Below are 26,332 nucleotides of genomic sequence, written 5' to 3' on the forward strand. Positions count from 1 at the left end.
CCAGTCATTTCAAAATATATTGTAAAAAATAAACAAAAGCACCACTAAGCCGTTACTCAGTTATCATATAACTCAGGGCTAACTTCGTAGCCATAGCCTCAAGTCATGGTCCCTCCCTCTACACGCTGCAACAGTCGCATGTAAGCTAATAACTCCATCAGGGAGTGTTTTCATTCTCTGTACTGTTGTAACGGACTCTGGTCCCAACCCCAGCTCCTTTTTTTTTTGTCTGTCTCACCAACATTTTGAGTGACAGTAGTGAGGTTATTATCGTTCCAAACGCAGCTAGCGGCTGCAGGAGCCCATTACAGTAGGCTCGGTTAACGCTTGTCACATACTATGGAGAACAGTAGACAGTTATGGTGAGCGAGCTGCTATCTTCTCCCCTAAAGGCTTGAGGTGTTAAAATAGAAAAAAATTCCAGCTTCCTTTATGGAAATGTTAACCATGTTCGACATGTCTAAGTCACAGTTCGTTGGTGTTTTTTTTTGCACATGATGTTTTGGTCAGAGTCCCTCAACAGTTTACAGCTTTACTTGTTTACACTTTCTTGAGGACAATGATGACTTGAATATCATCTCATCCATCTCAAAGGAAGAGATGAGAAAAGAGTGATTGTTTTGAAAAGGGCACATCGAACCTAATCTTTCCCTATGGTCATAGATAAAGTGTTCTGCTCTATTGTAGATCACGCCAGAGACTGGCGTCATCTTGGTCATATTTTGTTTCTGTGAATGCTTACAGGGGGTGCAGGTTACAGGGTGTTCTGGGTAGTAACAGACACTATAAATCCCCGAATCTATGATAAATTGTTGATTGCTTTAACCCCAGGCGTGCAAATAAGGGCTACCTTTCTGACCGTTCTGGATTGTGTAGCCATTACTATTCCTGCGGACAGGGTTGTCTGTTAACATCACAAGGCAGTGAAGAGAAGGTCTCTGAGAATTAGATTCATCCTTTTTGTTTTAATTTCCCCTTTGGATTGGCAGGCTATTTTCACCACTATTATGGTTGAAAGTGTGTGTGTGTGTGTGTGTGTGTGTGTGTACGAAGGGCCCTTAGAGACTTCATGGAGGTTCACAATCCCTATCAACAGTCCAGTGGTATAGGCCAAAAGGTGGGGAGGGGATGCATTAAAAACAATCTGTCCGCTGTCTCTTCTGGGGTCGTAAAATGAAGCAGGCGGAAACCAGGAGGAGCGAGGAGGTGGTTTAAGACCTGGGGCAGGTGGAGTGTTGTCTGGTCTGAGAAATTGGGATTCTATACTTGATGAGAATGCTTTACACCTTTTTTCTTGGCTTCAGGGTCCAAACTCCATTTTAAAATCGGTCCCTGCTGTTTTTTCTTGATCTGTTAACAGCAAACTCCATTTCGCAGTTTCAGACCCCTGCAAGTTCCCAAAGAAATAGATTAGCAAATACTGTTCTACACAGACCTCTCTGGGAAAAAGTCTTTCTCTGAATGCAAAATGGCCTCTGCAGTCAATCCCATAATGTCCTACAGATGATTAGCAGGGCCAAGTTGGCACTGAGGATCCACTGAGCTTGTGGAATGGTATGAAACTGTGCGCAGCCTGTGCCGGGTAGTCTTTAAAAACAGAAATGAGAATGTGGCTAGAATGTTAAAGACATTTTTTTCATAAGCAGCACTGGCCTTGAGGCGACTACTGTAGTTCCATCTGCATCTTATTCTAATACCTCCCACTCCAGCTTTACAAGGTCCATCTGTGTTAGGGAACAAGTGCCGCGCCTGACTAAAAAATGCCATAAACAAGATCTCCGAAGGTGCTAAGACTTTACGTGCAGGAAGAAGAAGCCTGCTGTTTTTCAAAGCTGCAGCTAAAAGGATGTCTTCAGGAGAGCTTGTAGTACAGTATAATGTTAACTCCGCTGTGACTATGGTTGTGCATTGGTGACTGTGATTCTGTGACAGACTGTTGAAATCCGATAACACACCTTTGATTCTCACGGCACCACTGAGGAGGAAACGACTTCTTAAACCCTCAAATCTTTGGCTGGATAACACTTGCATCAATTTTTCAAAGGTATGGTCATGCTTGGCTTTACCTAGGTGGGATTTAAAGTACAGAGAATATCTGTGCTTTCGGGTGTGTGTGTCTAGGTGGAGGTATCATTCAGCAGGTCATAAGAGCAGGGAGAAATTACCTTGCTCAAAGAGAAAGGAAAGAGCAGAACAGACAGATCTGAACAAGACTGATGCTCTCCATGTTGAGCTTGGATGCTACTGTCAAAGATCTTCACACATTACTGCACCAAAGCATCTTCCCAAGCTGTATTCAGACCAATCTCTGATTCACTACAAAGTGCATTCCCTTTTTAAAAGAGTGAATTTGGTTAGGATTTTACAGCAACTTGGTCTCGCATCTGACTGTAATAGTAAAGCGTTTTAATCAAGTACGCCATGTTTCTGAATCAGTATACTTGTTGAAGCTGGAACAACATCCCTATCAATCAAATATAAGCCAAACTTTACCCTGGCAATAATCTAGGCCTAAAATCAAAGAGGAAGCATTAATCCCAGTCCTAACCCATCCCAAACAAAGGCCCTGTCCCGAATGCCACCTTAAACCATTGCAGTACACTTTTAAGTCCACATTTTTGTAACGTAATTAAATATAGACTGTTGGATTAGTATAGTCTCAGCAAAAGGTCACAACTTCTTATAATGGCTGCGAAGAGTGCACTGAACCCTATGACAAATGGGACGAAATGCAACATTTGAGATAGGGACAAAAAATCTAGTTTTTCTGGCATCAACAAGGAAAGTAATGTCTATGTCTAAAGCAACCTTCCTATCAACCAATCAGAATCTTGTTTTAGAGTTAGGGCTAGGGCCTTGAAAAAGATTCTCACCAAACAATGATTTCCTTCTGGGTTTTAGAGATCGGGTAAGTCTATGTTTATTTGAACATGCTTAGACTTGAATGTCTAAACTGCACCAAAATGATGTTGGCGATGAGCATAACCATCACTCTAAGCTTTTCGTCTCTTCATCTTCTCCTCTTATCGTGACAAAACAGTCTCTCAGAGCATCATTTGACCTGACTTAAGTAAGTCAAGCTCACCAGAATGCTAGGCAAGCCAGAATGATGACAGAAAACAAAAGAAGTCTTTGGGAGAGTTAATGACTGCTTTTTATGGCCACTTGTGCCGTAAAGGCAGTGAGTAAAAGTGTAAGTGCATTGGCAGGATTCCTGTGTAAATGTACCATGATGGGGCTGAAGGTAGACTGAGGTCTCCTGCTCGGACTGATAAAGGAGAAGAGGTGAACAGAGCTTGTTTGTGTGGGTGCAGGAGTGCTGTTTCCACAGCTGGCCTTAAGAGGAAGAGGGCAGGGAATGAAAAACAGAACAACGTGCAAAAAAATGGCACCAAGCACAAAACAGTAGACCCAAGCCAAAGAGAGTGAGGTCATAGCTCTGCAAACATCATGTGAGCAGCAAAGACTTGGACAAGGCTGTCTGAAAAGAGCAGTGGGTCTGTTTATGTGTTTACACATGGGTTTGTTTGGTTTATGTTGATAATTGTGTCACTGACAAATTAAAAATTTGAAAAAATCAAACAATAAATCTCTTAGAAATTTGATTCGTTTGATATGAGCTAACCTTACTTTTTCCAAAAGGTTAAAATACCTGGGGGTTTTTTTTTACTATATAACATACACAAACAGTCATAAAGGTCTAGAAGGGTCCTCTGTTATCCCTATTTTTTTAAATAATTTGCATTTTCGCAAATTACTTTCATATTCACATATTTGCATGACAGTACAGTTGTGTGGCGTTTTTGCAGAGGGTGTAGACTTTCTTTACCTGCCAGTTTTCATGCGTCTTCAGTGTATATATAGCGTTACAGCGGTGGCACTCTCTTCTGCTGTGACTGATGGAGTTCTAGGCCCCTTCCATCAGGCCAGCCAAGCGGAGAGACACGGATGAAGTCATCTCTACATTACCGCCCCCTCAGGGGACCCAATTTCAGAGACCGGCATGCTTCTCATATTCCGTCCCAACCTTTATATCACTGAATGCACAGTATGAGATGCGCCCCAATTTTAACGCCTCCCATAACCCCCCTGGACACACTAACACACAGACACACATTCTGCTGTCTGTGATACCTTCGTTAAATTTTCACACATTTCCTCGTGTAATGTGTGGCAGGTGGAATATACCATTTTCTTGAGCAGGGAGGTCTTCTGTTGCATATCTATGCTGTAACGCACATTAATAATATATATATATATCAGTATTTCAATACTCCTCTCAACATTAAATTAAATTATATTATGCACAAGGAAGATTTTGGTTATGCATCCCTAATAAGCTTGGAGAAACCAAACTGCGATTCTTTGAAAAGAAATAGAACGTTCTACTCCCCATGATGCTTTGCTCTCCTATCCTCCCGTCGTTCCTGCGGTTACATGTGTCAGGGGTGATTAAATGCCATGGAAACAAGACCTTGCTGTCAATCATATTCCATGCTGAGCCTACCCCAATTGAAATTCACCATTATTATATCAGTATGCGGAGCGAATTGTCCAAACAGAATTAAAACAGAAGAGAATTCACATCAGCTTTAGTTTTTCATCCCAGCTCGCTCGCTAGCTGAGGCAGGACCACCCACCCAATCCCTTCTTGTATTACAGACACAATATTAGCGTGCGTATGTGTGTGCACGTGGGTTTTTGTGTGTGCAAGTGCTGCTGTTTCTGCAACAGTCTTCCAAACTGTCGCCGACTCAATTATGTGGCAGCATAAGCCAATAGCTTTAGGGTTGAAATTCTATTTTGAGGAGAACTCGTGTGCGTGTGTGTGTGTGTGTGTGTGTGTGTGTGTGTGTGTGTGTGTGGAGGCGACACCTGTTTTTTCTCATACTATAACTGTTGTTCTACTCACATACTGTCAAACGGACATGTGAAGAGTATCACCATCTTCTGTCATTCAGCAATTTGTCTGCCCCTTTTTAGCTCTCTAACATCAAACATCATGATACATTACTCATCATTAGAGTGCAGGAAAGAAACAGGACACTTTTGTGGATGTAGATTATTTTAAGTGTCACTGTGCATATAAGTGTGTGTGTGTGTGTGTGTGTGTGTGTGTACCTGGTATTTATCACGTGTGTGTGTGTGTGTTGGGTAGGATTAGGGATGTAGAATGCTTTATAAGAGCTAATTAACAGCCAACATGTTAATAATAGGCATGCAAATAAGCAACAAGTTAATAGTGAGAATTGGTCCCTATACTAAAGTGTTACCATATTGGGTTTTTTTTTTGGTTTTTTTACTCGCATAAAATACCACACAAGAACACTTTAGGAACATTACCCAAATCAAAGATTCAAATAAATAAATTAAATGATTGTTCTGAACCAGTTCATTGCACATGTCTTTTGTTTTTGAATGTTGATATTTGGGTCATTGACAACATTTAAAAAGGGAAAATACTGAACAAATCTAATGTAAAATGCATTATAAATATTATCTTTTATTATCTTTTTTTGATTTTCATGAAAAAAAACAGAATTTTTAACAATTTTAATGTCATTTTCAAATAACTAGCACCTAGTCATTGTTTTTAAAGTAAAAATATGTATAATAATATTATAAATGTAAGTAAAGACATTTAGAACCGGTTTACTGAAACAAACGGTCTATAAGATCTAACCTGCTAAATTCTGTACAAAAAGTGTATAGTGTTAATAGTTTAGCTGAATGAATTTTTGTGTTTCTCTCTCTGTGCAGATATGACTATGTGGAAGTGAGAGATGGAGTGGATGAGAGCGGGCAGCTGGTCGGGAAGTATTGTGGGAAGATCGCTCCCTCTCCTGTGGTCTCCTCTGGGAACCAGCTCTTCATCAAGTTTGTCTCTGACTACGAGACTCATGGTGCTGGCTTCTCCATCCGTTACGAGATCTTCAAAACAGGTGAGTAGAAAGAAAAAAGAAAGTGATAGGCGAATATCACCTACAATGGCCCCAAAGTGGCTCATCCAATCATATTTTAGAGCCGTAACTATCATTTTATAATAAGAAGAATGCATACAAGCTAGGAATTTACTGTAGGAGAGTACAACAACCATATAAGGACAGATGCAAGCGAGGGAGAGCACTTTCTGTTGTCTCTTCGTGAGGCCCAGTGGGAAAGCTGCTTGAGGAGAAAAGATCAGATGATAACGCGGACTTGTAGACCTTCAGGGTCTATCGGTCTGGCATTTTCTGGCCTACAGAGACACACAGATACACACCGAGAGACCGTCGTTCTTATCTGGAGATGTCACGGCAATGAGCAGAAATTTCCTGTTGTTCAGATCTGTTTCCTGTGTTTGAGGTAGGGCTAGAGACTCGAGAGAAAGCATGTTTGCGTAACCTCGGACAGGTGCAGTGCACATCATGGCCGAATACTGACCCTGGGCTACCCCGAGTGTGACCTCAGGATGAGATGGATGTTCTTTTCATCTTTATTGTCCATTTGTGTGTAGTCATTCCCATAGAAAATAAAAAAAAATTGGCAAAGAGATCTCTTTAATATCTCAATTGTTATTCCTAGACGCAATGAGATTATATGTGGAGCAAATGGAGATTTTTGCACAAATGTCAATAATGTCACAAACTGTGACTTTTCAAAATATCAAAGTATTAAAAAGTGTAATAAATACAGTAAATACAGTAATATTGTGAAATATTATTAAATTTAAAAAATATTGTTAAACTGTAATTTATTCCTGTGATGCGCAGCTGTATTTTCAGCATCATTACTCCAGTCTTCAGTGTCACATGATCTTCAGAAATCATTCTAATATGCTGATTTGCTGCTCAAGAAACATTTCTGATTATTATCAATGTTGAAAACAATCGTGCTGCTTAAAAAATGTGGAAACTAAATTCTCAGGATTCTTTGAAGAATAGAAAGTTCATTAAAAAAATGATAATAAATATATATATATACACACACACTTTTAGGAGAAAATCAGAGACAAAGTTGATACTTCACAGGATGCAATTGAGAACTCCTGAGCAATAAAAGAGCAACCCCGGAGCAATAGATGTTCCTCTGGGTTCCCATCCCCCCTGTTGCACCTCCACACACTTTGGCTCATCAATAACATCAATAAGTCTCCCACAGTATTCCATTATCTCAGTGCTGGTTTTCCTAAACTCATCTTCTTGATGTGTCTGATTGGAAATAAGGTTCCTCTGGAGAGAGCAAAGACATCTGAAACATATCGACTCGACGCACTCGGCCAGGATGGGCGCCCCCAAGCTGGGTGTGTTCCTCCAGAAAACCCTCTTAGTTTATCAGCATGGGTGGGCCACCAGATCCTGTGTGAACAACAAATACTGTTGTTTGCAGTCCAGGACATGGGAATTTGTTGTGACTACACAAACTCTGCAAAGCGTACATCAACCTTATCAATTAAAGACAGACAAGTACAGCGAGAAAGCAAGGGAAAGAATGTGAAAAGCAATAAGAAGAGTGATGGATGGTAAAAAAAGAAAAGGAAACTGATTTGAAAGCCTTGTCAGCACCATCTGATCTGCGTGTTTATGACATACAAGTAAAAGTAATGATTACACACAGGTGTTGAAACAGGTGTGCATATATTCAAATGTGGGATGATTATAAGAATGTAACACCATTTAAAATGAGATTATACTCATTTCAAGCTGCTGCTGCTGCTACATTTGGAGAGGTAAGCTGTGGATTAGAGCAGGTTTCACACACATCCGCATTAGCCACAAGAGACTGTGCGTTATAGTGATTTTACTCTGCCCTGTCCTTAAGAACACCACTTAACCGTGGTTAAATCACTTTAACACGCATTACAAGTGGCTTATTGCTTTTATAAAATGCCAGCAACAGCAATATGATAGAAGACAATACAGTAGAAAGACAGTATTCACAATAAACAATATTTTTGGCAAGCAATATAGGTTAATGTCACTATGGATGCATGGATTAGATGTAGGTAGATAGATAGATAGATAGATAGACAGACAGACAGACAGACAGACAGACAGACAGACAGAGAATTTGGTTACAGTATTGCAAAACAAAGACAGATGGAGTGATACAGCAGAGTAGTAAAATGTTCCCAAGCTTTAATATGAAATATTGGTTCTTTTGAAATGCATATAAAGAATAATGGGGGAGAAGGAAAGGGATTTTAGGCAAGCAACAAAGAGGGAAAACGAGAGTAGAGATTTAATGTAAAGACTACAAGAGAAGGAGAGAATAAACAGAGAACACAAAAGGAGAGAAGAATCTATTCAGGAAAAAGTGTGAAGGTGACAAAGAAAGTGAGGGAGAGAAGATGAGGTGAAGAGAGGGCGAGAAAGCCTGGGAGCTATGCACACACACACACACACACACACACACACAGGAAAGATAAGAGATGAGAATCTCTCCACCGCAGCTATCTATGAATGCAATCAAGCCTGACCCAAGCACTAACCCACACTGGACAGCATGGATATCTAACGAAGAGCTGTCCTCAGGGGGCTTTCAGACCGCTACGGTTTCACAGACACCATGTTCTTTCTCTCAGAGTTCCCTTACACCATCCTTAACAAGGGGCTTTTAGATGATTTTTAGAAACTTACGTATCCCATCCGTAAAGAAGAGGAGACTGTAGTTATCATGTCATCCTGTCTTGCCGTGGCATCCCCAAAATGGCCTTTCTTAGGGTTGAAGGAGACATATGTGTCTAGTTAACAGCTCTGCAATTTTCGGAGCCACATCAAGTGCGAAGAGAAGCTGATGTTTCACAAGTGGGGTGGAAGGCGTGGGTGTGGGATAGAAGGAAGGAGAAGTAAGTTACACTCGCTCAGTGTCAGTGTAGTAGGAGGAGACTGTAAAAACAAAAAGGTAACTGTGAGAATAAATAGGAAATTACACATTTTATTATATAAAATCGTAATTGCCAAAAATAAAGTGTGAGAGATAAGGTCGCAGTTACTTTTTGGAAACGGGCTTCCAAATGAGATGGACCACTAATAGAACAATGAACGCTTAATGTGCGAGCTGTAGGAATGAAAGTTAAAATTGATGTTACTGTTGCAGATTTTATTGATCTTTTGAAAAAGATTGAGGTCTTTACAGGAGCTTTTATTGTGCACCCAACCCAGGTTCTTTGAGAAAACGCGCCTGTGGTGACATTTCTGCAAAACTTTTTTATGTTGGTTCTTGCATGTTTCACAACACTTTTAGAGTGGTGCTAAAAGAGTCTTTAGTTTTATATTAAACAGGTGAATGTGAATCTGGCATAGTTTTCTTGCAGTGGTTGTTGTACCTATCACATCAGTTCAGAAATTAAATGTCCGGTGAGTGGCACTAAAAGATTAATACTCTATCACATTAAAAAATAATGTATCATCAATAAAAACACACCATGCCACTTTAGCTTGTTTGTACAAGTCTTTGAGTCTCTTTATCGTAACTTGTGTTTCACGGGATTTGTACCTAAGCACTCCATATTGCAAGTGCAATGCTGTACCGGCTGCGCTACTGAGCAAGTTTACTACATCAAAAAAAGCCATACATATGGAGCTGGTTATGTGATGCAAACATCAAAATGTATTAGTTTACAAATCATGCACTATGTTAATATGTTTTGAGTTCATTACATAGTATTGTGCAAGGAATCATATAAAAAAAAATATTTATTAATTGATAATTGTAATTATAATTTGTGTGAAAAGGAATAAAAGTTGTTGTTTTAGACACTGGTGTTAATTTCATTTGGAAACTGCAGTGAATTGTGTTTATAAAGTATAGGTTCGCTTTTGGAGTGCTAGATAGATAGAGGCACATTTTTCCAATGAACCCATTTGTGTGTATGTAAATAGTTGTGTAACCATTACCAGTGAACTGCCTTAAAATCATGCTGAAAGTCTGCGTCATCATCACTAGCTCATGACAATCTAGGCCATTCATCGTAGAGATGTTATCTGAACGTCTTTACGATGGCGCCTGTGTCAACACAGTAGGACAAGGATTGCGTGAGGATGTTCATTGTGTCCAGTTCAGTTGCCTTTTACAAGTTTAGTTGCTTTATACAGGCCAGTGGCATAGGTCACATCTGGCATGGCAAGCATGTCATTCTGCAAGCCCGTCTTCTAAATAAACCCCCCTACATTAACACTCAGAGCTAATGAAACCCAAGGCAGAAACTGTCTTTCTGTGCATTGCCCATTCTTGTTCTCAAGGGGAACCATCAGCGGTGCTGGCTGGCTAAATGATGTGTCAGCAACTGTAGATTGTAAGTGTGCGTGTTTGTGTGTTCAGGGTAACCCCACAGCTGTGACTCCAGATTAATGTTTGTTGGAAAGTGTGGCCAAATTTTGCTTCTCAAACTCTCATTGCATTAACCTGTCTTAGTGTAGCCACGGGGGTAAACGGCAAGGAGAGGTGTGTGTATGTGTGTGTCCAGATTAATTATTCTCCCTGCAGATATATGGAATATAAACAACAGCGATTAGCCCACTAGACCCAGAACACCTCCTGCCATTTCATTTCTGCTTCAGCATTACACAAACTTTGTCGTATGCCAAAGGATCTAGTAATACACATCTCTTAGCATTAGCGTAGCTGTGTCAGCTCAGGTTTGCAGTACTGTGTGCAGTGTAGCTAACAAACTACAAAAAAATTATAGCATTTGCAGAGAACACTTAGATAAAGAAACAAGAATGGAGACAAATCAGTGTATTTTAGGTACTGTTATGCTTTTGACATTTTTATTAGTGTTTATTTATTTGAGATATTCAGGTTTTAAGTGTAGTAATTTTAGTACCTAACTTATTTTACTTTAAGGTAAAACGGAGGAATAGAGATTCAGTAATATATGGCTTTGATTAGGTCAGAAGAACTAAAGATAAAAGGTTAATTTATAAATGACAGAAATGTTTAGACGTTGTATTGTAAGATATACATCACTGAGGTCTCTGGGTCCCCAAACGTAATAACAGTAAAGTTCCCTGTTGAAAAAAACAGCATATGCTGGTTAGGTATGTTTTGAAGCTGGGATGCTGGTTTGAGTTGGTCCTTTGCTGGTTTAAGCTGGTCCTTTGCTGGTCCTTTGCTGTCCTTTGCTGGTTTCAAAACATACCTAACCAGCATATGCTGTTTTTTTCAACAGGGTTAATCTCAACAGAACATGAGGATTAAATCTCTGACACTTTGCTGGTTTTTTTTCCACTAAGGGGAGACCTGCAAACGATCATTTTAACAAGCATTACCTCTGGCCTGTTAAATAAACAGCATATTCCACAGAGGCTGAATCCTTCAGCCACTTCACCACATTGAAAAGATAAGCCCCGTGTATATTCGTTAGTCCGGAAAAACAAAATAAATCGTACAAAAGCTAGCCGTTAATGTCAGAATTAGCGCTTAGCTGCTATGAATCAAGCCTGTGTTTTTTCAATACCATTTCACTACTCTCCCATAAATTCTAGTATTTAAGTGTAAATTTAGTTCAGAAGGACTTGAACGTATTTGTGGCTATGAGAGGGAAAGCTGGATGGCTCTCACAAAGCTTTAATTGTTTGGCTTGCGTTTACAGGCTCAAAGCTCCCTCCAGTTTCTCATCTCAGTTTTCCCCAGTTTTCTCTTGTAAAGTTTTTTTTTTTTCCCAACTGCTTGCAAATAACAGCAGAAACAAACCAAGGGACATGGGAATGTGTGGAGGTTTTAAGCATTTGCGGTTAGCGACAATAGCGACATGTCTCTGAATCCTTATGAGACACGCATAATCACAAACGCAAACACATACACACAAATCCTAGAATCCCACCGCAATCTGTAAACAGCAGTGAAGCATTACAAAGCCAGTCACAGTCAAGAGCCGCGAAGCTACACAGTTCCTGCTAGACAGATAAATGTACTAGTGGACCCACAATTCTCTATTATACAGTATTTCACACTCTATATTTAAGCCATCCACAGAGAGGCACTAAAACTACACAAGTGTGCCAATAACGCAGACATTGACATATTGTAAACAATACTTAATATTGCATTAGTATTTAAGGTAATGATAGAGTCACCTTCAAATGTCAGATAGCTTGCTGCTAGTTAGTGTGTTGACAGTTTAGCCAACTTTAGCTCATGCAGCTTTTTTTTTCAAATTGTTGCTTCAACTAAACCTAAAAAACCTAAACAATAAAACTGGGCACTAATACCAACTATAGCACCCCTTTGTGGCAATGCTGTCAATGCAACATCAAAATTAATTCCGACATATTTCAGAATTCAACACATTTGCTTTCATGTTCTTGCTTCGAGTATATTCTGGATTGTTTTGCTAAAAAGATAACGTTATAGCATACACTTTATAAATAGAGTGAGAAATAGTGCAGAGGAAATGTGTTCTTATCTTGCGAAAGGAAAATGCAATTCCTTCTTGCCCGTGGAACAGCCACAGAACATTTTTGTCTGTCAGAAGATTATCTTAAGAATAGTCTACTGAATTGAGTGTGTCTATCTGCAGTTGCTTGAATGTGCACAACTATCAAAAACTAAAGATGAAAGTTTTTGGCTCCATCATCAAATAGCTCCTTTTAATTTCTTTATAAGCCTGTTAAGTCTAGTAACTTTTATTTCAACATGGAAAGTTTTCAGAGACACTGATTGCTAACCATTCAGCTGACACCTTTCAACCCCAAACCCCAAAATGTTTCTGCAAGTACACCGTCCTATCCATGTGACACCTTCTCCCCATGTTTAATTGCTGACACCCTAGGTCTCAATTGATTAGAGTGGAGGGCTGTAGGGTTTGGGAACATCCACATCCACTGAGTGTTATATTTCAAGCTTTTTTTCTTATTTATGAAAGAAAATGTAAAGTATTAAATGTCTGGAATTTTAAAGCTCTGTGTAATGAAAGACTAAAAGTGTGGAATTTATGTCCTGCTGTTTAAAAACCAACTAAATAGTGCACTAAATGTCAACTCTCTTTAGCTTCATATTCCCGTGCTGGTCATTTTCTTTTGAGCACAGGAAAAATGGAAAAGAAATAAAAAAAGAAAAAGAAAAAGAAGCAGTTAACGGGTTTTGTGGTAGAATGTGGTAGAGTTTTTGATGACATTAAATTATGCACCCAACAAGGTTCCAAAATAACAGAAAATCCACTTAACGCTGCTCATTTTTATTTTTTTCAACTATTCTTCCATCCTTTGGAGATTTGTTTGTTAGGCTGTCCATTTTTATTTTTATTTTTAATTTTATAGTTCACCTAAAAAATGTAAATTAAATCCATTGTGTCAAAACCCATATAACTTTCTTCCATAGAAAATAATAGGAGATATGTAGTAGAATGTCCAAGCTGCTCTCTTACACACAATGAAATTGAGAGGCTTTCAGTGAATAATGAGTTAAATTTCAATCTGTGTCTACAGAAGATGTTTTAGAACAGAAGAATATGGCGCACAAGTTGTACAGACCACTTTTATGATGCACCCCTGGTCCCCATCCAATTTTTATGCAAGAAAGCAGTTTGAGAATTCTTCAAGACTTACCCTTTTGTCTTCAACTTAAAGAAGTAATATGGGATTGGTTTTTAGCCACAATGACATCATTAGTTGTCATCTCTGTTCTGGTTCATGATCTTTAAACTTTTGCACCCGCAGTAATTACCATGAGTTTCCACACTACATTAGGTACAGTGCTAACGTAATATTGACATTTCTGTGTTGATGATCCAGAGGTGATCCTATATGCATCACTCTTAGAGCTCTGAGCTTATTCATCACACAACAGCTTTAGTCGAGCAACCGTCATGTAAGTGCAAAGTAGTGATGCATGTGTGAACTTCAACAAGACACTCTACATCAACAAAGCTAGTCCACCAGAGAGTTCCGGGTAAATGTTTTGACTTGCTGATATAAAAGTGTGTGTGTGTATTTCTAAAGGGCGGATAAAGTGAGTTTTATAAAGTATGATGGACATATTTTACTATTTCTTAATTGTGTTTTTTTAAGCACCAACCGTACTGCACAGAGTGCATATGAAACTTTTAATAAGTAAAGGCTCATATGCGCTTTTACTTTCTTTTTGGTCTTGTTTCGTCTTCATCATTAGCCCACACACCCAAGAAATAAGGCAGCAGCCATATCCCGAGCAGGGTGGGCCTCCACCACGGCCCATAAACCATGCAATCATCGAGCAAAACAACACAGACCACCATGTTCCTTCTTCGATATTTGTTTTTTTTTTTCCGCCTACTCCATCTGCCTCAGTGAGCAAACAAGAAATCCTAACTTTTTCCTTCCTCTCGGTGTCCACCTCAGGTCCAGAATGTTCCAGGAACTTCACCTCCAGCAGTGGAGTCATCAAGTCACCCGGCTTTCCAGAGAAGTACCCCAACAACCTGGACTGTACGTTCATGATCTTTGCTCCTAAGATGTCGGAGATCGTTCTGGAGTTCGAGAGCTTTGAGTTGGAGCCAGACACGCAGCCACCCACTGGAGTGTTCTGCCGCTACGACCGCCTGGAGATTTGGGACGGCTTCCCTGGAGGTGAGTCATTGGAGAGAACAGTTGCTCCAAACAAGAAAATCTGAACGTTTGAAACAAAAGATCATTTAGCGGATGATGTTTGCACATTGGTTCTCAAATACTCACACTTCAAAGGAATAGCAACAATAAACTCAAATACTTCAGTCTACAGAAACAGAACATGATATCAAGTAACAAGAATGTATACTCGAATTTAACAATGCAAAATAGAGTTTACATTTTCTGAAGAGAATGTGAGTTTCCTATGCAAAGCACACCAACAAAGTGTACTAGGTGGATGGGAGGATTTTGGCTTGGCTCCCTCCTTCAGTTTAAGTCTAAGGGATTTTTTCACACTGTCAAAAAATGCACAAAAATTTTACTTTTAGCGATACAACAGCTTGTCACTGGGACGATTTTCTTTCTGCCTTATCTACCTCTAAAATATGCATATTAGGACATTAGAGTAGTAATATGTACCCTTAAGGTACTACTTATGAACCTTAAATAATGTACAAAGTTGTCCCTTTAAGCGTACTGCCACAGTACCAAGCTGTTGAACACCTAAAGGTACAATTTTTACACATTCTATCGGAGATGGCACCAGTTTTATTATCTGCCAGGTGAAAATTGTGAATCTGATCATATAGCAAAGAAATAGCACACCTATCCTCAACAACCTGCATGATTTGCGATATAATACAGTGCTGAAGTGCAATACTTAAGAAGGCGGTCTGGAAAAGGAAATTAAACGGTGGTCAGAGCAGAAGTAATTGGGAGGGTCTCATCTTTGGCCTTCTGGAAATGGCCTTTAACAGATAAGCCAGATGGTATGACTAAATAACAATGCCGTATGATTGATCTCTAAGGGAGAACAGATGCCTGGCCCAGATCTATGTGCTTTGTGTCACAAGCAAAACAAACCCCTCCTAAGCATGGCCAAGTGTCAATAAGATATTTGGACATGCACACATACTCTTACATCCACAAATTTATAAGAGTATTTGAGAACATGCCAGTAAAAGCTCTTTATCCCATTGATAGCTGTTCTCGTTTTCTGTCTCTCTGGACATTAGACTGTGGTTTGTCCCAGGCAGGTCTGGGTGAGGGACTCTGGAATGTAGACTGTTGTCATAACACCAAAACTGTTCTGTTCTCCAAGATAATTACAGTTTTTATTTGTGCGTGTGTATTTGAACTGCTTATACACACCCAGAAGCCCAACAGGAAGATTTCAGCTCAAAACGGGAAGGAAATCTGTGAGGACCAGAGGTCTTATTCAGTTTCCACTTCATTATCGACTTTTTTCTGTCTTGATGGAAGAGAGAAGCTGTGAACTAATGACACCTTTGATCTGAGACAGAGCCTTTTGAACTTTCTCATCAGTTACATTTTTTTTTAAATTAGTTTCTGCATCACTTCCGAGGATACGTTGTGAACCTATTGTTGCAATTATGATTAAAGGAAGTCTGTTTAACTAATTGTTTTTGAAAGGTTAAACAAAGTCATAGTCTTTTGTGAGCAGGTCCGGACAGAATTTGCAGACATTTTCAGAATTTGTGGAATTTTCTTGATGGATTTTGAGGGAAAAAACTCATATGCTGTTACTTTAAGGATTTCTTATTTTTTGTTTTGAAAAAAAGACAGCATGCAGGTTTGGAACAAGATAATTATGATTAATAATGACAGAATTTTCCTTTCTGGATGAACTACTTCTTTAAAAAGAGTTGAGAATGCTGCACTCTTATTGTTTTCGTAAGCAAACTCAGGAAGTGAGGGGTGTGTAGAACTTTGTGAATGATGCTGTTCCAATTCTCCAAAAATCGACAGAGCTTTTTGTGAATCCAAAATCCATGTAGGCCTGAGGGAAGTGTAGAACCTGGAACAAAGGTTGCATGCTTTATTTTAGACTCGGCAGCCTCTGTTGAAAAATCCACATTAAAAAGGTGTCCCACAAGTGCACGGTGACAGAGAAAGAGCCAAGAGGGAGGCTGAAGACAAGACTTTAAAGGGAAGGCCCTGGTGCCTTATAGGGCCTCAGTGTAACTCCCCTCTACGGTTCAGACACTAGCTGCATTACCTGTGGAGCCACACCAATCAATAAGTGCATTAGTGTGGAAAGGCTGCGAGGCATGAGACAGAAGCCTCGATGACTTCAAGCCCTCCATCACCCACTGGCTGCCCACTTTGAGGCAGTCACAGCCTGGCAGAGGGTTTGTAAAGCCCCCCTCCTCCTCCACCAGAGCAGACATGCTGGATAGGTTCATGGAGAGGCTCTTTCAAATTTCATAGCCCTGTTGAGTCATGCAGATAATCCGGATGGTTCACCACACCCAGAGCCATCTCAACACACAAGCGCACACATTTATACACACTTGGATGCACCTGTTTCAATTAATTCTTATGAAGATTAAGATTATGTAAATCCCTAGATCTGTTGTATGTAATCACACACACACACACACACACACACACACACACACACACCAAGCTGACACACACACACACACACACACACACACACACACACCAAGCTGGCAGATCTGTTTAATCTCTTTCAGACTGTAATGGGCACCTTCTCAAAGAGCCAATCACAGTTTCTCTTTAAAGAGCGATCCTTGAAAAAGGCGCGTCAATGCTTAAGCCAATATTTCAGTCATTTGTTGCACATTTGAACCCCTTAGCGTTCCTGCAAAAATTTGGCTAAAAGAGCATACCCAAAGTAAACTGCATGCTGTTCTTGAAACATTTGGAGTACTGTATATGCATGGTTTTGGTCTCTTTTGAAAGGTGACACTCTGAGGTTTGATCTGTTTAGGAACCTTAGAGTGTCACTGTAAGTCTTACTGGTGTTGAGTAATAGAACTTTGAACACACTGAAAAAGGAGAAAAACATTCCGCCTACATTTTCTTTATAAACAGATGCCTGCAGATGACTATAGCTGGGAGCTATTAGCTGGAAAACACAATGGGATCACAGCATGAAGTCTGAAAAAAGACACTGATTGTACCTGCTGTGTTGATTGTATCTTAAAATGGTTTGCATTCAAATCACAAGAATCTCTGCTTTCCAAAGATATGTGACATGTTTAGCTTCTTTTTTTTTTGAGTATCCTTTTACTCAGGTTTTGAGATTTCACACTGTATATTTGTAAACCTTGGGTTCATCTTGCTATTTGCATTTTTAAGAGGTTAATTTTATTGACTGGACAGTCCAGTAGGCGTAAAATGCACAAACATTTGCAATTTCAGTGTAATTTAAGTTTCTGTGGCTGTACAAAGCTCATGAATAATTAATAAGGCAAGCACTGGGGCCATTTATAATTGGTTGTCTGTTGCCAAACAACTTGGCGTTACATTCAAGCACTGCAATCTACCACATCTAGCACGGTAAAAGTTTGAAACATTGCTTAAACCAAAGTTTAAAAGTGGCCTTAACCTGGAAAGACGTGTACATATAGCATGAAAAGCCATTTTTCAATACAGCTTCAAAGCATTTCCTTCTCGCAGCTGAATGCACTGCATACCTCTTAATTTACAGCCTTAGTTGTGTTCAGTTCCTTCCTTCTTGTTCCCTGCAACTCCTACACGTTTTTTTTTTTTCTTTCTTTTAAAGTGGCTTCTGGGAAGTCACATTAGTGTCCCTGGAACGAACAATAAGTGTAGGAATTTATGGTCGCCACTGAAAACAGAAACCCAAGGTCATAGACATACAAAACAGACTGCCCTTTTCATTTCCATCAACAACAAGGTGTAGAGAGAATGTTTTGTTCAGTCAATGCAGTTATTCAAGGTCAACCAATGTCACTGTCCTTGATGTTCACACACTGCAGTATCAGCTGTGATAGAATGGGAGATTTTGAATAGTAGATTTTTAAACGTATCTAATCATCCCTAAAATTCTCTCTTTGCTCTATCTTTGTCCATTTCCACAGTTGGTCCATACATTGGCAGATACTGTGGACAAAATACTCCAGGACGGATCATATCCTACACTGGAATCTTGGCTTTGACAATCAACACAGATAGTGCTATTGCAAAAGAGGGATTCTCGGCTAACTTTACTGTGCTGGAAAGGACAGTCCCAGATGGTAAGTCATTACTGCAATGTTTAAAGTGCACAAAGTAATTGACAAAATCAGTACAAAATTAACATGAGGTGAAGTCTCAGCATCCAGCATCCTCAGTCATATCAGCATCCTAGAAGACGTTGTTTATTGTGTATAACATGGGTCACCATGATGAGATCACACAACCAGTTATGCTATGAGATTAAATAATTCAGTATGTCAAGATTTAAGATTCAGTATTTACACAAAATTTAGATAAACACAATGGGTGCTCCATAGCTGAAGGGCAGTAGAGAGGCCAGTTCTTTGAGATTTGAATGTTTTGGAAGATGAATGAAGGCAAGCAAAAAGTACAGTAATTACTTCGAAAACCTATAACTGCAGATGTAAAAAGGTTAAAAAAAAATAAATAATCCCTCAACTTAATTTGCGAATGTTGCTTATAAAAAATCAAATTCTGAAAAATCTAGGTTTGAACATCATGAGAATGCTTGTTCCTAGCATTTACACAGCCTTTACATTGTTAGCCAAGGTTATTGAAACATACCCTGTTGATTGGGGTTATAAACCCGTATACAGATGTGTACCCACATTTACAACATGATATAACATGGGAAGTTATTAAATCGCCACGTCCCGCTCAGCTGTGGCCCTCTTTCATTAAGTTATTGTGTTGAGAGTCATGACCCGTCTGCCCTGCTTTGTGAGGGTTGGTTCTCTCTTTTTTTTTCCAAACCAGCTCACCCAGAGGGTTCACCTCTTCACCCCAATTTGAGCAATGCTCCAACTAAACATTTAATTTCAGAACACACTACCAACCCTCACGCTTACTCCTCCTCTGTCTGTCTTTCTCACCTACTCTTGAAAACATATCTGTTCAACATGACAGGTAGTGGTGCTTGTGATTCGATTGTACATATTATAAAGTGCATATTGCCATTAATGTTGTGAACTGATGTACATTGTTATATCGCAGCTTGAGCTCTCAGAACACATCAAGGTGTGTACTACATCTCTGCTACCCGGCTCATGCTGAAGAATACAGTCGGTGTGTTCTCAGCTGGGGCTTTGCCCAACAGTCGCAGTCTGTCAATTATTTATTGGCTCCATAAATTTACATTCTGTGGCAGCTTCTCTCGCAGTTCAACATGTTTACCAGTATATTGTGCTTTGCAGGAAGGAAGGCGATCGCCATTGGCAATAACTCTTTTTGTGAAGGATTTTGTCAGAGAACCGTCAAAGATTTATGGTCTCTGCCGAGTGGGACCAAACAGTGACAGATGCCAGATGTAATCAGACGAGAGATCTGGTTGTTTTCAGTCATTGTTCTAAAGAATGAAAGGGTGGGAAATGGATAGATGGCTTGAAGAGATAGAGAGATAAAAGAGAATAAGTAATGTTAAGATGTAGTTGAGCTGAGGTTTCAAGGGTAACAGAGGGAAATTCATAAGAGGCACATAAAAGACTCAACAATCCCTTTAATTTTGAGTTTAGTGTTAGCATGAGTTGCTAAGCTAATGAAATGAATAAGCACTAAAAATACCTATACAATATTCTACAACATGTTGGTATTTTGAAAAAATCTGTGGTTACTCTGGTATATTTTTGTAAGGATATTGGATAAAATAGTATGATACTTTTCCATCCTGAATTAAAGGCTATATATTTATATATGTATTAAATGTATTGTTATATATTAAAGGGGTCATATGATGCGATTTCATGTTTTCCTTTGTCTTTGGAGCGTTAAAAGCTGTTCGTGCATACAGAGATCCGTAAAGTCGCGAAGATTAAAGTCTCAAACCCAAAGAGATATTTTTTCTAAAAGTGAATGCTCATCCACGCCTTCCTAAAATGCCTCGTTTAAAGACGCCCCCACATGTCTACGTCACTGTGTGGGGAGATTTGCATAACACTGCCCAAATGTATACACAATGAAAGATGGCGTAACTTTGATTCTTGCTGTAGTATTGTTGCTGCCACCATATCGTGGAGACGCTGTGTTTCGTTGCGAAAGCCAAACTACTTTGTTTGGCCTTTCAAAAGAGGACACAACTAGAAATCAGTGGTTAAGTTTTATTCACAACACTGTTTCAGAACAGTACAACCCAAATATTCGAGTGTGTGCAGCGCATTTTACAGAGGAAAGTTTCCTGAACCTGGTAAATTTCCGTCACACGCTTGAGGAATCCGGCCAATCACAACGCACTAGATAGCCGGCCAATCAGAGCACACCGCTCTTAAGTCTCTTAAAAGGTAGCAAAAATTTGATGCCTTCAAGTGCTGTCTAGGTAGGCAGATCACTAGGTTTTCAGAACAGGGCTTATGGCTTAGTGTGAATAAATAAAACTACTGTCTATCTAACACACATGCCTTCTCCATCTGCTACGTGTGTTTAGGCCTGCATGTTTGGGCTGTGTTGCTTGTGTATGTGTTTATGTGACCTGCTTGCAGCTCCCGCTGTTATATTTGGTAACACAAGCTCACCATGTTTCAACGTGCAATTACATTTAAAACTACAATATGTGTTTGTTTGGAGTCTGTGACCTGTTGTAAATAAATTAGCATGTCTCCCACCTCAGCCTCAACATTTCCCCATCCTTCACTGTCTCAGAGTCCTACATTCTGTGCCGAAGCATCTGGAAAAAGATCCTTGGGGGTCAGAGCATGAACTTTGCTTGTTTCAGACACACGGCCAGCATGCCTCGAGACGACTGCCCCTATCGTCACAAAACAATCAGCAATGCCCTTATCCTGGGTGGCATGGCATGAGGAGTGATATACAACCTGCTCTCCTTCCATCTAAAAACACAGACATGCCAGAGGCGTCTCTGACTTTCCATTCCTCCAGATGCTGACGCTGGGGAAATGCCATTTAACTGTGCACCTTTCGAAGGCATTTCTTTTATGAACCTCAAGATTTCTCTTGCTACTGGACTTCAGAGCTTAAACTGAATGTTTTATGAATAAAGGTCTGCGTCTTAATGTGGTACACTTCCCACAGTGCTTCCATTAAACTGTGCTTAGAGGGGCAAGAAGAGAGTGTATGTTTTATTCTGGTGCTAAGAGATGGAAACCTATGGTGCTTTGCCTCTGAGTGGCTCGTTCCCAAGAGCAAGGCCTTAGTTTGGGTCATGATCTGATGTATTCTTTATTTAGATCATGAAATGACATTTTAACAACTCCCCTGCCCCTTTTTCCTCTGTGCTTTCTTCAGACTTTGACTGCACCGAGCCTTTGGGTATGGAAACTGGGGAAATCCATTCCGACCAAATCATGGCTTCATCCCAGTACAACCCCAGCTGGTCTCCGGAACGATCTAGACTCAACAGCCCTGAGAACGGTTGGACCCCTGCGGAGGACTCAAACAAAGAATGGATTCAGGTACTGTGCGATTCACACACATATACTGAAGATAGCAGTCTATTATGTATGAGTAATGGAGAAGGGATTTGTCCTTGGCAGAGAATAGGAAATGGTGTGGTATTTTTTTAAGAATAGAGAAGCCGAATCTACAGAAGAAAAGTTTGAAACTCTGAAACTCCCTCACGCTTTTATGATTTTTGAGTTAGAAACTTTCTCTAGCTGAATTCACATTCAACTCGATCAGGCAGATGTTTTTGCCACTGGCTTGCTGTTCTCTATTGAAGACCAGCAGCAACATCTGTTGAATTTTGCCCTTTGGTCGACAGCCATGGAATGTTAAAACCCAAATGTACTGGTTCGCTTTGGCCCCAGTGAGTCTTCCTGGCCAACAGATGCTTGTAACCTTGACAAAGACTGTCTATGAGATGCATCTGGGTGTATCTAAAATGATTTTAATGTCTGAGAGACAATAAGAAACCTGAAACTTATTCTAAGGAATGTGACCACACACAAGGACAGTGACATGAGCAACAGATTATTTGAGTCTGTTTTAGTTGCATGAATCTGTGAAAAACTCTTGGCAGGAGTCATTGTGTTGATTGCATTGCAGCACCTCTGCAGGCCTTTTCTTGCACATAGGGGCTTTTCAGTGACCCAAACCCCAAGGGTACCCTCAAAACCCAGACTTGTTTTATAATCTTTGCCTGACTGGAAAGTTTGGGCCAAAGAGACTCCTCAGGAGGCTAATAACAGACGTGACCCACGGCCAAATATTTGCTAGGGGAGGTCTGTTAAGTAGATTTTCCTTATTGCTATCAAAATATTGTCGGTGTTCTAAACCAGAAACTAATTGAATTAGGGGAAGGTGCCTCAACTTAGCAGAGAAGAGGAACCACGATGTTTAATTCTTCGTTTCATTGTAGAAGTGAGACGTATGCATTTCCTGAGAAACTGGAGACAAGTTCTTCCACTGTGGCTACAAATTCCGCCCCACATTTTAGGAAGAAATTTCATCGCTTAGTAGAACAGAGCCCTGAGGATTCAATGTGGAGTCTGATCGAGTTGAGGATTGTAACCGTTGCCGATTTCTCGAGTGCTTTTGATCATAGTAATTCAAAGATCTTCTTTGTTTAGATGGACTCATTATGCTTATAGATTACCAGTCTCTGTCAATATGGTATTGATTGGGACTGTTGTACAAAGCACAATGAACTATCCTAACACTCTACCAGGATGTTCTTTGAGAAGCAGTCGATAATTAGCCTCTACTCGTTTTACAGATCATCACTTTAAGTGAAGGATTCTCATGTCCGTAAGATGACAGTATATTTATCAGTGTTTGGCATGTGGTGTTGACACGCTGTTGTGCTACTGAGTTTTATCTCGTATCCAACCAGTGGGAAGTCTTCAGAAAAGAAACATTCCGCTTATGTGACTTAAATGAGTCTAAAAGATGAGAGAGAAAATTTATCTTCTAGCACCCAAACCAATCGGTTCCACATCATTTCACAGTTGCCACTTCATATTTTATTCAGGATAATTAAGTAGACTTTGCAACTGTTCACCCTCTTGGCTTTGCTGAACTTGTTTAGTCATTTCAGATATTAATGAAACCCTAAAAGACTCGCCTCCCACAGTGCAGTATCGAGCTGAAGAGAGTACAATTTTGCAGTCACCTGGAATTCTCTAAAGGATATTGATTAGAGGAAGGGTACTCTTTTTGGTGGGAGAAATTTCAGCAAATCAAACATATTCTGTTTCAGCCCTCCTGTACCGTGCCCCTGTAAATCCCTTTCCGCCAATCAGATGTCAAAGTTGAACCCCGCACATCTGTTTCCAAGGGAACAAAGGCGGAACCCTGCCGAGGATGAATGATTTATAATTTGGAGACGTCCTGCACTCGTTCTCTCTCTCGTGCCCAGCACTTGTGGAGGAGTTTAATTATAACAAGCATTATTAAAAGAGTGGAATTCTTCATTTCGCTTCCATTAAGCAACATGAGCCACCACAACAGTATTTCTCCATCTAATGGCACAGTCCACTTGGCACGCACAACTCGCTCGCTCATGTGTCCTCCAACGCATATTATCAGTTCATTATTTATTACATTTACACTCTCGAATGCAATTTACAGCCGACACATATTATTCATTGAAGCCTGGTTCTTTCCTGTTAAAAATCCACATTTCTTGCATTTTTTCCCACCCAGGTGTCAAAAACACAGCGTTTGTCATGCATCTTAATGCGGCTTCAAATTAGATTCAGGGTTTAATGCTCCCAGCTTGCCACTCTTGATAATTAGTCGAGGGTCAGGAGATCTTGAGCTAAGCCAGTAAGCTACAGAGGCTAGTATTTTCCTTGTCCGTTTACAAGGGTTTGTGCAATGTCTGTTAAGGTCTTTATCAGACATATGATGAATGAAAGAAGGGGTGAAGTCTTGCAGAACACGGGAATCTGGCTCTGAAAACTTCCAGTCTACTATGTTTATGGATACGGCCTGGTTTCAGTCGGAAGACTGTGTTAAAGCGTGACAAGCCGAGATACCTACATCTGTACAACACATTTTGACTCTCTCAAGGAAAGACTTCCGATTTATAGAAGACCGTAACCTAAAACAAAAGACGCTGTGAAGGTTCTTATGGATGGCAGATTTTCAGTCCCGTGGAGAGCTTGGTATAACAAAAAACAGATCCTGTTTGGTAGACTTCAGTGCAATGTGTGGCATATTGCAAGTGATGCAATAAATGCACACTCATCCACTCCAGCAGCATCAAAGCACTTTTATGAATTATGCATTTTGATCTGGGAAAAAGTCAAGTGTCAATAGTTGAAAGCTCCTGTCTAGCTCCTAATGGTTGAATAGAAGTTGCTCATAGATCATGTTCTGTTTCATTAATCTCAGCGTCGCAATCATTCTCATCCTCAGGTCTACGGAAACACGTCAGCCGCTTGCATTTATGCAGCGGTGCTTGGAATACACAGTGGTTCATTTATAAACCTGCTGCATACGTCTGTCCTGCTGTTCAGCTGAATGCTTTGATCAGGGCTTGATTCACAGGGATGCAAGGGCTTTTGTCTTTTGCATCACTGGAGAGGATGTTTACCTTCATGTTGTTCTTTAAAGCATCTCTGACAAGAGGTCAGAATGTTCAAAACAATAAGGACAACGTTTTCAAGTCTGGAACTGTAGAGTGCCAACCAGGTTTTGTGTCAGCTAGTTGAACGGGAAGCCGTCAGCTTGATTGATGGAGGTGAGGAGGGAATGTGCCAGGGCCGTAGATGGAAACAATGATTGAGACACCACCCCACCCTCTTATTCTTATCCACTGTGCCACCGCCTTAAGTCGCTGACCCATTTTGCTATAAAAACAGGTTGAAATTCCAGGGCCATCAAGCAGGCACTAATTACAGACTTCCTCTGAGAAAAATATTCCTCTCAGACTCTTGTCGAGGAAAGTTGAATGTAACGAGGGAAATAGCGTGAATGAGCGAGACTTAGGGGCGAAATGTCACTCCAGAAACAATGCACTTGGCCATATCCTGTTTGCCTCCGCATGTCATCTACATATGCTTTCCATTAGCGATGGTCATCTAGACGCAGCTATGTCTGCTCTCCATTGTTTTGCTTAGATTTTTTTTTTTCTCTCTTCAATCAAAGGATTAGCTGCTGCTATTTTGAGACGGGTGCTGTTCTCCTGCCAGCTGATGAGTAATTAGACAGTGGGACTGTAATTAACATGAGAGTCTCTACTGACAAAGCCTGCAGAGCTGGTGTCAAGCTAGGCCACCCTGCTAGCATCACACCTGCGCTAGGTACATTCTTATGTTTTAGAGTTTAAACCATCTTCAGTGCCTATGTGTAATTAGCTTGAACAGTTTTAAATCTTCTTTGATATCATTTTCTAGTTATTAAATATGAATCCAGGTGTATGCTGGATACATTAAGCTCTTCTGCTAATGTGAAAGAGGTCCAGAGGCTAGCAATATAGAATTTATGCTAATTCATGTCAGAGGAAATCCATTTCTAAGACGGACAGGATGTTCTTTTGTCATCGGTGAGCTTTATTGTCTTATTGTGTTTAATATGAACACAAAAAAAATTATGTGAACCGTGTGATAACAGACCTGTAGCCTGACTCATAACGGAAATATAATTGTTTGACCATTCTTCCCTTACAAAAATAAACCATGGTTTTACTATAAATAAAACCAAAAACTATGGTTATGGTTAAATTAACAGGTTTTTTTTAGGTGAGTTGTTAGGTTAGGGTTCACCTCCTCAACTATGATAAAAAATGATATTATTTTCTCTCTTTCTTTCTCTGTCTCTCTCTCTCTCTCTCTCTCTCTCTCTCTCTCTCTCTGTCTCTGTCTCTCTCTCTCTCTCAC

The 26,332-nt window shown here is 40.0% G+C and overlaps 1 protein-coding gene across 1 annotated transcript in view; it reads left to right on the forward strand.

Moving 5' to 3' along the window:
* The window catches only part of nrp1a (neuropilin 1a), a 62,541-nt gene that overhangs the window by 12,851 nt on the left and 23,358 nt on the right, over positions 1-26,332 (forward strand). The window contains 4 exon segments of the mRNA XM_016443268.1: positions 5,761-5,942; positions 14,301-14,528; positions 18,443-18,598; positions 21,795-21,961. Of these exon segments, the coding sequence (XP_016298754.1) occupies positions 5,761-5,942; positions 14,301-14,528; positions 18,443-18,598; positions 21,795-21,961 (733 nt within the window).

The sequence above is a fragment of the Sinocyclocheilus anshuiensis genome, unplaced genomic scaffold, assembly GCF_001515605.1.
Source record: "Sinocyclocheilus anshuiensis isolate Anshui unplaced genomic scaffold, SAMN03320099.WGS_v1.1 scaffold631, whole genome shotgun sequence".
Taxonomy (NCBI): domain Eukaryota; kingdom Metazoa; phylum Chordata; class Actinopteri; order Cypriniformes; family Cyprinidae; genus Sinocyclocheilus; species Sinocyclocheilus anshuiensis.